This window comes from Leuciscus leuciscus (assembly GCF_965113295.1).
Source record: "Leuciscus leuciscus genome assembly, chromosome: 20".
NCBI lineage: Eukaryota > Metazoa > Chordata > Actinopteri > Cypriniformes > Leuciscidae > Leuciscus > Leuciscus leuciscus.
The window spans coordinates 22,670,082-22,682,555 of NC_138744.1; the positions used below are offsets into that span (position 1 = coordinate 22,670,082).

General features: G+C 35.8%; 1 protein-coding gene across 5 annotated transcripts in view; it reads right to left on the minus strand.

Annotated features, from left to right (window-relative positions):
• The window catches only part of clcn1b (chloride channel, voltage-sensitive 1b), a 52,299-nt gene extending 40,171 nt beyond the window's left edge, over positions 1-12,128 (minus strand). Inside the window, exons 1-2 of one of the 5 annotated variants that reach the window (XM_082150275.1) lie at positions 8,394-9,962; positions 8,254-8,317 (exon numbers count right to left, since the gene is read on the minus strand). In XM_082150275.1, coding sequence (XP_082006401.1) covers positions 8,254-8,304 — 51 coding nt within the window. In that variant the 5' untranslated portion in view covers positions 8,305-8,317; positions 8,394-9,962. Of the gene's footprint in view, positions 1-1,769; positions 2,885-3,817; positions 4,860-8,253; positions 8,318-8,393; positions 9,963-12,110 lie in introns of those variants that run through there. The other 4 variants (XM_082150277.1, XM_082150278.1, XM_082150274.1 and 1 more) reach the window with 4 other exon arrangements.
• Between the last annotated feature and the right edge of the window lie 346 nt (positions 12,129-12,474).

Genomic DNA, 12,474 nt, shown 5'->3' on the forward strand with positions numbered 1-12,474 from the left:
GAAAAATCCTTTGTTACACAGAAGGCCTGATTTCACACAACTTTCACAGTGCTCATTAGTTCAGTGTGATTGTGTGCATGTGAATACTTGTAGAAGTAGGAATGTGAAGTGAATCAATGTAAGTGTGTGTGTTGGTGAGTTACAGTCATTTGTATGTGTCAGACAAAAATAGTCAGGCTGTCGAACAGGAGAGAATGGAAAAAGCGCTCCCCCGAGATACTCTCAATCATACAGTGCACCGACACACACAAGATTTACCCCGAAAATTTAGCCCTCAAACTGTATAACTATGTTGCGCGAACAAAAAAATGCCAAACACCCCAGAAGAAAGAAAGAACGGATTCAAGTCGGCATGGACCAGAAATTGCTTCCAATTTTTATTCCCTATTGTGACGTATATCTGAGTGGCTTATTGAACGAGAAAATTTTTAAAAAGTAGTGCGAGACTTGATTTTATCCATCGGAAATTGACTGGAACATTAAAAGTGGGCGTTGCAAACTAAATGGTAATTATCAATTCGGATTTCATTGCGACTACACAAGTATACAAATGCACAAATATTGAGCTGTCAATCAGGATAGACCACACTCTGGCTATTGGCCAGTAAAGGAGGAAGTGATCCACGAAGACATTCTTCTCCTTCCTTCCATTACACCCAATACACATGCCTACATACACACGTTCTGGAGCAGCACAGACCCCACATGGTTCAAGACTGAAGGGATCAGATTCAGCCCCCTCAAGCACACTCAAAAACAAGAAATGCTCAATATAAACGTACGACTCAAAATATTCAGTGTATTTGTATTTGATATATTTAGTTCAATATGTAAAATGTGATAAATAAATATATAAATTAATAAAAAGCATGTTAGAATTAAATGAATGGCATCATTCATGGCCAACAAATATTTGGGGGATTTAACGTGTTTAAAAAAAACAACTCAAATATTATCAGTCAACAAAACAATTATTTGATGATAGCTAAATTATACAAATAGGTTACATGTAAAATACAGTATTCTTTATTACTTAAAATGTTATCCAAATGTAGAATCCAAGAACAAATTTTGAACTTTTCTGGAAGTTGTAATAACATGGAACCAGAATGTATATTAATTTCAACACACAAATTAAAGTAATTCTCTTTCACTAACAATTGACAGCGATTTAAACAAAAGAATCTATTCATTAACAATTATTATATAGTAAACCAGTAGTTAGACTCAGACAATGTTAATGGCAACTAAGGTATGAAGATACAATTAAATACTGAGGAAAGTACATTAAATAATGATCTGTTAAGTGTGTGTGTGTGTATGTATGTGTATATACTGAATGTATGTATGTATGTATATATATATATATATATATATATATATATATATATATATATATATATATATATATATATATACAACATACAATATATAAAATACACTGTATATTTGTGTTATCGCAAAATATTGTCTACAAATATATGTAAGCATATATAATCTTAAATATTATGATTAATAATATATTCATTAAAGTTAATGTCATCTTAATAATTAATAAGTAATTACTGAAAGTAATACTAATTAGGGTACCACTTTATTTTAATGTGACGTAGTTACACGTTTAATTCATATTACTTAAGTAAAGTACAATGTAACTATTTCCCCTTAAAATAAAGTGTGACCCTAATTAATAAGGGTTATGAAACAAATGAAAGTGAACAAGAATTTTTTATAAAATGCATCTATAATAGAGACTAATGCAAACCCACCTCTTGTGTAGCTGCAGTCTTGAACATACTGTATAGAGATATTACATTCTTCCACAGAGCATCTCACATTATCCAGCAGCATTTATACACTACACTTGAACACACACACACACACACACACCCTCGGGCAACAGGTGATTTAACTAAAACCCGGAGTGAAAAAATCGGACAGAATAAGAAGTATACTGAATAAAATATTTGACAAACTTTGTCTTTTAATTCCTTTCTCATCTATTACATCACTGTGATAAGATACTAGAGTTTGCGTCAGATATCGAGAAGACCCAAGGCCGACTCAATCATTGACTCTTACATTTTCCAAAAAGTCAGTACACTTATACAGGATGACAGCGTGAGAGAGACTGTTCCGGAACAGAAAAACATTTACTTTAGGACAACATATTCTCTCGCTCTCTTTCTCTCTCGAACACCTGTTTTCCTCATTCCTCTAACTGATTTTCACAGTGAAGGCTTAACTTTACAACCGTGTCCTAAAACTCATTGGGCCTGACAAAACGCACAGACCAGATGATGAAAACAACTGAAATTAATAAAATGATTTGAATTTGACCATATAATATATAGGAGGATTTGAGACACAAAAAAACAAAATCAAGGGAAAGTAAGAAAGACAGGAAGACAGGCTGAGTAGAGAGAGTGAAAGTTGCTAACAGACATAAGCATTGAAGGACATAGTGACTTTGAGAGTTAATTAAAACACAGTTATGCTGGTCAGTGCGTGTGTATGAGCGTGTGTGTAAGTATAATAATATAATCTGACCCATTCACTGACAGACTGATCAGGATATCAAGACACACTGGTCATACAGTATCTAAATAATAATTAACACAGTCACAGATTTATGTTTCTGCCGGAGGGAGCCCACACTTCATCACACAATTTGTCTTTCGATATTCACTCTTACAAATACCATTCCACATAGACAAGACCTTTAAATCACAAAAAAGTCTGCGCCAATGGCCTCGTGGTCAGTGCGCCGACATGTAGCGCCTTTGCGCTCGGGCGGCCCGAGTTCGAGTCCCGGCTCGTGGACCTTTCCCGATTCCATCCCCCGTCTCTCTCCCACTTCGTTTCCTGTCATCTCTCTACTGTCCTGTCGCAATAAAAGGAAAATCACCAAAAAAAAGAAAAGAAAACTTGCAAACTTTCAAGTGGAAATGCATTACCAACCAAATACAGCCAAATACTCGAAAGCACGCAAAGAGCGATCCCTTAATAATCACTAAAAAGCCGTCACTCATCTCAGTTAATCACAATCTCACAAAGTTCCGTTATGATCAATAAAGTTGTCTACACTGAACAATAAATCTCTTACATCGTATCTACACTTCGTTTGTTAATGAGAGGATTTGCGAGCGTGCAGAAATCGGCACTGGAAAAAATTGGATTCGGACTAAATTAAACACCTCTGACTGGCCATTGCATTCAAGAGATAAACAAACATGTCTGTGATTGGCTACATTGCTCACCGCTGCAAAAACAATGCAGAAACATTTGCAATCTCCAAAGCACAAGCAAAAATACGAACTGGAGCATTTGCCAAATAATTTTTGCCAATATGATATTATTACAGTATCAAATGAGGGAGCTCTTGCTTTCATTTGAGGGTGATTAGCAATCGATTTTTTTGATTGGTTAAAATGAATGGAGAATATCTCGTGTCTTCCCGTGGGTGCTCAGCCATTCCAGCCACACAGGGGTTCAGCATCTATGCACACACATTTCAACTTATTTAAATTTGGTATTAGTAGTTGACATGAGCAAATTAACTTATACATATATTTTGATATGTATTGCTGTTTTTTGTTTTTGTTTGTTTAAGCAGTAATTTTAACTGAAAGCAAAAAAACAAAAAACAACAAAAAAAAGGAATTAAATTCTGTAAGACTACTAGAGTGTAGATTAACCTTCATCCCAAGTTTCCATTTAAGAGTTATGAAATAGAACACTGTACAGTATTTGGTAAGCAGTAACCAAAATGTTTAAGCTGAGTAAAAAGAATAAATATAATAATGTTTAACCTCACCAGAATCTGATCATAATTCAGAACAGTCTCAAAAGTGTTGATGGGCTCCCTTATCATCTTGCTCTTTTATTCTCTGTCAACTGTTTCTTTCGCCTGCTATGTACCTCGGTTCCTCCTTTCCTTCTCCTTTTCACCTTCACGAAATATTCAAATATTAGTAACTGTATCTGCCTTATAGGAGGTGTCCTGTAGGTTAACGCATAAGTAAACCACATTACCCATAATGCAGAGCACTTGTGGTTGACAGTGGACTGTCAGCAGCTATTAATTCACAGGGCTGTGATTTCCTAATCCTGTCTGGCGGTCAGATGAAGTCCACTGCAGGTATCTGGACGTGCAAGCGTTTTCTGCATCATTTCATTCATTGTCGTCTGTGCTTAAGTTGAATTCAGTTAAACCTGCATTAATGGTGTTGATTGATGTGTGCGGTTTTTTGCTGCTCATCAGCTTTGTGACGTAAAGTGACATCTCTAACGTTTCCTTTCACCTCTACACTTTCCTTTTATCAACATGGACTACTTAAATCGAACTGGACGATTTCAGATTTAAGCAACTTCCAGGAGTGCAAAAGTATTCGCCAATTCACCTGGAAACCAATTCTTGAACTGGATTCAGATTATAAGTGCTTTTGATTAAGAAATAATTACATAATTTGCTAAAACTTGCCAGAAAGATATTAGAAGAAAACACTGCACAGAAGTGCATATTTGTATTTCTCCTTAAAATAATCAGCTTTCAGTAATCTTTTTTATTACCTTGGACAAATAGAAATTATGAAGTAACGTATTTAGGCACATTTATTCTGTGTTTTCTGTAAAGCAGACGGTGCTGGGCAAGTTTTTTTAAAGACCGGCTTAACAATTTACCCACCCTTAAAACAGCACATAAAAAAAAAGTGGACCAGACTATGTGTCGATGGTCAAAAACCAGGCTACGCAAGACTATATAATGTTGAACAGATTCATTAGATTATAGACATTTAAATAAGAAGCTTTTATACATATGTATTTTCACACAGCATCCATTTTTGAAAGTTCAATTATCAATAATTACATGAAGTTTTGAAAAAGTTCCACAAAACCTTAAGCAAAAGACCTTGGTTTACAAACTTGCTTGGATTTAGACATTGCAGAATTCTGTAGTCTGTGATTCTCAGAACCTCAGGAATATGCTAATTCATCATCAAAACATTATTATATTATTTGCATTTCTGCCTAATAATTAAGTAAAAGTTCAAACACAACAACCCTTTTATCTCCTGCACACTTCCTCCACTCTCACTATTTCACTCTCAGTCTGTTCATTTCTGTCATTCAGCAATCAGACTCCCAGAGGCCTCTGTGCTAAAGAAGGGTCATCAGCAGCTGTATGACCTGGAAGTGAAATCACTTAACTGTGACCATTAAAAACAACACGTAGTGCTGTTAACATTAGTATAAGCAAACACTGCCGTAAACGAATACACGATCATCTAAGAGCATTCACACGCATTGGTTTTCCCATCATAGTGGAAACTTTCCATTGACTTCTTTTCTTTTACATCAAGCACATTATATTTTCCATCCTCCAACTCTAAACTTGACCCTCACAGAAACTCTTCGGTACAGATCCCCTAAAGGGGCATGGTGAAAAAAAATTAGATGAGAGGAAAATTATGTTTCAATGCGTTTGCGTTCTCTCGCTAAACTTTTGCGTTTACTTTTGTAATGGAAATGGTGGGAGGAAAAGCTATATTTCAGTGCTTTCGCAAGCAAAAGCAAAGTTTCTCAGAGAAACCAAATGTTTTGTGAGAGAATGTGACTATGTTGCGAGGGAACGCAGTTTCTCAGGGAAAAGCAATAGTTTTGAAATATAGCTCCTCCCACTTTATATCCATCACAAAAGGTGAACGCAAAAGCAAAAATGTTCCTTCCGTCTCATATTTTTTCCCCATCATAATTTTTCCCTTAGTGGCTGTGTAGTTCTGAATTTAATTAAATGAAAAGGATTGTTTGCTCAAATGCAAAATCTGTCATTTACACCCCCTCATTTTGTTCCAAACCTGTATGAGTTACGTTCTTCTGTGGAGCACATAAAAAGATATGAATAGTGTTTTTGTCCATATAATGAAAGTCAGTGGGATTCCAATGTCTTTTTCTGTTCCACAGAAGAAAGCCACAAAGGTTTGGATGTAAAGAATGATAGCATTTTAATTTTGGGTGAACTATCCCTTCATTCCCTAACTAAAGGGATAGTTAACCCAAAAAAAATACAATTCTGTCAACATTTACTCGTGTTTCAAAACTGTGACTTTTTCTTTCTTTCTGTGGAATATAAAAGAGGTAATTTTTTTTTTCTTAATTCATCAAAAAACGAAAAAAAAAAAAATTTACTCACCCTTATGTCATTTATCTTGGGAACACAAACTTACATATTTTTAATGAAATCTGACAGGTTTCGGTCACTCCATTGACAGTTACGCAACTACCACTTTGACGCTTCAAAACATTCATAAAGAGATCGTAAAACTAATCCAAATGAATTGAGGGGTTAGGCCACATTTTTGGAAGAGAAGCAATCACTTTATATGATGAACAGATTGAATTTAGGTTTTTATTTACATATAAACATTGATCAGCGAATATAAACAGAAGCTCATTGGTTCAAAGCTCAAACATTTTGTGTAACACGAGAATGAACCTCATTGGTTCTTGCAGAAGCTCAAACGTTTCTGTGTAACACGAGAATGAACCTCATTGGTTCTCGCAAGTCAAGCAAACATGCTTGAGCTTCCGTTTACCACAACTGATGTGTGCATTGAATGTTAATATGTGAATAAAAGCCTAAATTCAATCTGTTCATCATATAAAGCAAATCGTGTCTTTTCTTTTTTTGTCAATACAATGTTTGGTTACAAACATTCTTCAAAATATCTGCATGAAAAAGAAAGTCATACATGTCTGGGAATGGCATGAGGGTGAGTAAATGATAACAGAATGTTCTTTTATACATTAATTATCCCTTTGAGTTGGCAAAATCTGACTACACACACACTTGTAATGTCTTGAGTGAAAAAAATACTCTTTCAGCAGCAACATGGTAACAACATATTAAATCTGATTATACAGAGGTAAACATTCACATAAAGCCTATGAATAGGGCTACTGATCAAGTTTTTCTCTGACTGGATCATTTTCCCTACAGGAATCTCCTGCGTGCGCGAGACAGACAGAAATGGGACGGCAGGGGCAGTAATGCGTTTATGCGTAAAATTTACAGAGGTTAAAAAAAGCTCTCTGCTCTGGCGATCTTCCCATATTGTGCGGCAGAAGAGGAAAATCGATGTGGGAACTTGTGAGTGAGAGAAGAGAGGAAGACAGGTGGAGAAAAGGAAGGTTGAGGGGAGGTTGTGTGTGGGAACTTAATGACTTGTGACAGTGCAAAACTGACAGCTAAAGAATTGACGCTCTTTCACCCCCCTCGTCTCACTTTCTCACACACCACATTTACGACTATTCTCTCGCGCTTGCTTTTGATACTTGACCTTTCGAGTTCAATCGACTTCCTTTTACTTTAATACAATCTTTAGGCCTTCCTAATAAGCTGTCCAATGGAACCAAACTCTAACAAATAGCCTAATGCACCTGACCAGCTGACCATACGTTCCTCTTGGCCGTATAGCAGCCACCGAGAGCAGCCCAACAGAGAGGGCTAGGCGTATATTTAACCTGCATGCTCAGGTTTCTGCTAGCATATAGCAGCAGAGATGTACTGCGTAGGTTAGCACGAATATGCACAAATCACAAGGTTTGGTCCACACATCTGCTTAGTTAAGCAATTCTACGAATAATCCTCAAGGGCATTCGAGATATTTTACAGAATCTTCAGAAACCTGAGACCTTTTTTAACCCCGAATGACCTGCAGAGATCCAGTAAACAGATTTTGGACAGAAAATGTTCCAACTGGAAGCTGCCTTAAGCAATCATAAAATGACAGAGAAGCATTAAAAAAGCAAAAAGGTGGAAAGTAGAACACACAAGCATGGTTCTCTGCCAATAAACATCTGACAAGGAAGCACAAATCCATAGTATTGACACTAATGGAAGTTTACGAGACATATTGCCTTTAATCAGCAGGGTGTTGACACAGGTTACGACAATTCTCATACCTATTCATGAGTTGTGCTATTACAGCCCAGTGAGCTCCATGTGTGTCGCCACTAAGAATAGAATGGAAAATCAATTAAAGCCGAGGCTAGTGAAGTGAAAGACTTTGAGACCCATTATTTAAAGAGTCGTATTTTGGGCAGACAAGCGTTTCTAGGTTAGAACAGACCCGACTGACCACGACAAACCTCAGCAAGCCACCCACCAACAGCAAGACAGCGAAACGCCTCTGCGCGTAAGACAACAAAACAACGGGAGAGAGAAAGAGGCACAGAAAGACAGTGACTGACCAGGGTTTGCTGGTATCTCAGAGCTTTCCTTTGCGACGCATCGGCAGCCATCGACACGCTCGCACTGAGCCAAAAATAAACACACACAGTCTCACTCCTGTGTTACAGCATATGAAACACATACACTCACCGACTCTTACCCGTTTATTCAGTTACACACACCACCCCACTCAAAGCGCGAGATACACATGCAGTTTCTCTCTTATGTTACAGTACCCGCAACACACACATGCAAGAAAAATGCTGAGACGTGTGATTCTTCAATTAGATACACTGGAACACTAATGCACACCATCCACAAACGGTCAGAGAGTCGGCCTACCTGTAAAACACTACACCAACAACACACATAAAGATGCAGAGCACACAAACACATCACAAACAAGCTTACAAAACTTTATGGTGGTAACCATAGTTTCTGTCCAATACTTGGCATCAGTAAATTTGGCATAAGCTAGAACTGCAATCAGGGAAACTAGCAAGTTTTATTAACACAAAGTCAGTGTTCTCAATCATTTTGAGCTATGAGTTTCCATAACTTTTCCCATTCTGGAGTACGGGATAAGGATTTTAAGAAATGTTTTAGAGATTGCAATCACTTCAGAGTCGAGCATTATTTAAAATCAGTTTTTATATATTTTTTCATTTTAAAACAGACCCGATTAGGAGAGACAGTATGGTAATTTACATGACTTTACTTGGACCTTTTAAGATTGTATTAATTGAATTATAAATTGCTCGATATTTCCAAAACCATGGGAAACCTAAACCTAAAATGTATTCTTAAAATGCACTAAAAATAGATTAAAGTTTTGCTTTGAATAAATGCATAAAAAAAAAAAAATCTGTATGAAAGAAAAGTTTTTAAAGTTTCAATGATTTTATTCTTAGATTTTATAAAATTGTTGTTACTTTTCCAGTGCTGTAAAGTAAACCACACTTTTGAAATTCTCTGTTATTTTCATGTTTTGCAGTCTTGGAAAATCTATTTAAAAAAATTATAGTTTCACAATGTTAATAACTTGCAACTCTGGTATTCTGTAGGAAACTATGATTACTTACCATGGTAAATTCTTTTTAGGGAACCAATTTTATCAACACAAACACATTCTGCAATCAATAGGAAACATACTGTATAACCCAAACCCTAGTATAAACACTTTCAGGATATAGGAAATAGACTAAGAAGGATTAATTAAAGAGGGCAAGAGGATAAACGGATAAAAATCACTATAAAGATGGATGGGTGAATGAGTAATTCATTGCACGCCTCATCTCACAATAGCGACATCCCGCTCTCAGCCGTTACTAGCAGCAACATGCCTCCCCCCATCTATCTTCCGGCCTGAACCCCTCCCAACTGGATTTCCGTTTTGCTTCTACCTCTTCTTGTTTTCGTTCCTTCTGGCGAGCACGGGTGTTTTTTTGACAGGACACCACCCTCTCGGGGGCACCCGTGTAACATGATGAGTGAGAATGCGTTTTGGAAGGCAGTAGAGGGAGGCAACGTGACTCAATAAAACAGCATTTAATTCAGCAGCGAGGAAACTCGGAAGCCCCGCACAGACTTAAAATACAACACACTCTTGCTGTGATTCAACAACGACTGATTAACGGGCTGACGAATATATAAACTCTCTGCCAAGTCCCTCGCCATTCTGGATGGCTTCTAGAGACCGAAATGTTTAGAGACATTTCCCTAAGGCAGGGGTTCCCAAACTTTTATTTCAGTCAAACCCTTTAGACGTAAAATATTTACTTAATATATTTATATAATATATAAAATATTTATATAATATATAAAATATAATATATATATATATATATATATATATATATGTAAATATGTGTGTGTATATAATATATATATATATATATGTAAACATGTGTGTGTGTGTATATTATACATATACTGTACATATATATATGAAGAGTTCAGATGCAAAAGCCTCTAAGTGCCATCTGAGATTTTCTTCTAGAATGATAATGTGTGTGTATATATATACATACACATACACACACACACATATATACATATATATATATATACATATATATATATATACATATATATATATATATATATATATATATATATATATATATATATATATATATATATATATACACACACAAACAGGTAAACATAAAAAATGCAATGTTTTTAGTAAGATTATTATTTTGATTGTTTTGATTATAAAATTATTAATTTATGGGCTGCATGTATATGTATGGCACATGTCATGTGTTGTACAGTTTAAACCACACAAACAAACTAGGAATGCTACAGTACACCTAAAATTTTAATTATATCATTCTTTACTTGATGAAACTTGTATGGCTTTCTTCTGTGGTACAGAAAAGACATTGGGTCCCCACTGACTTTCATTATGTGGACAAAAACACTTTTCAAAAATGATCTTTTTAGGTGTTCCACAGAAGAACATAACTCATACAGGTTTGGAACAAATGAGGGTGTGATTTAATGATAAACACTGGAGTACACAGGAACACAAAAAGAAAACGATAAACAGAGAACTAGAACTAAACTAAACAGAGTATGGGCATGTTTTTGCACCTTTGAAGGGCACTTCGGGAAGGGGACGCTGTTTGTAGGGGTGTTCTAAACGAAAGAGAACAACTGAATCATGAAGGGCCCTTCCACCATAAACGATAAAAGTAATTTAATCGTTTATGGTCATGTGACTCAGGGTGACAAGTCATTTTAAATCTAGATATGGTGGGAGAGTTGGGAGTATAAACAGAATAATTCAGGTTGTTTTGTTGTGATGTATCACACACATTTTCGTCATGCATTAATAATATTAACAGCTAGATCATTACGTACTCGCATTAGCAAACAGTGTAGTAATAGTAGGACCGGAGATATGCGTAGTCCTATAGCATCTCATTTTAAACAAGTTGGCCATAACGTCAGTGCTTTACAATACATCAGTATAGAGAGGTAAAAAACCCATTAGAGGAGGTGATTATGAGAAGTTTTTGTTAAAAAAGGGAATGTTTTTGGATTTATACTCTAAATACTTTGTCACCATCAGGGCTGAATGAGGATTTTGATATTAAACCTTTTCTATAGTGATGTATTTATTTCTTCATCTGCTTTTAATATTATTATTAAAAGGTTTAGTTTTTAACAAAAAAGATCTTGTTATATTTTTGATACAGTATTACATCTTACTAGTAAGAGAGTGGAATATCGAATTTCAACTAATTTTTATTTAGTTTAGTGTACTAAAATGACTAAACCTGAAATAAAAATTACTAACAACTAAAAGAAACTAAATAAATGACAAAAACACATCAAAATTACTAAAACTTTTAAATGGAAATGGAAAAAGTATAATACAAAAACACTATAATAGTATTTCAATGATACTAAAACACAGCACATATGTAACAGTACCGCTCTTCACCCTGATGCATGCATTGCAACAGACTATATTTAATTAATGCACAATCTTTGGTTTGATTATAACACTAAGCTATATTGCGATTTCAGTTCTAATTCAATCAATTGTGCAGCCACATTTACGGATTCTAATTTTACATTTGGTTTAATTATTAGCTGTTCATCAACTCACAAACCCCCATTTATGAATCCCTGCCCTAGGGGGACGTCCGGGTGAATCTGACAAGCTAAATGACAAAAAAAAAAAAAAAAAAAAAGGGCAGCAAAACCAAGCCTGGATTTATATACAACCCTTTATGCCTTCAAGTGAATCTGAAATGCATTGTGTAGGTTTTCACTTTTTATATGACAACTGGTATACCTGGAAAAACAGCTAAATAAAGCTTAAGAACAAAGAGATTCAAATAATCCGCCGCACATTACATACCATCTGATCCCGGCGGCAAAGACTTCATGGAGTCACGCTAACAGGTCGGGTGGGTAGGTGTTATGGGATCGGCACAATGACGGCCGTTCCTGCAGCCCCGGCAGGACAGAGAAACCCGAGCACATGGATAAAAATGCATCACCACGGAAGCCGAGGACAACTCTGAAAAACAGAGAGGGAGTGCGAGACATCTAATACTAAACAAGTCAATACTTAAATACAGAACATAACATCCAACATGGCTATGACACTTACAAACTCAATTATAACCAAACAGACAATACACAGTGTTACTCAAACACACAACAACTAATACATTTATCCATGCAAAAGTGTTGGGGGTAACGCATTACAAGTAATGAGA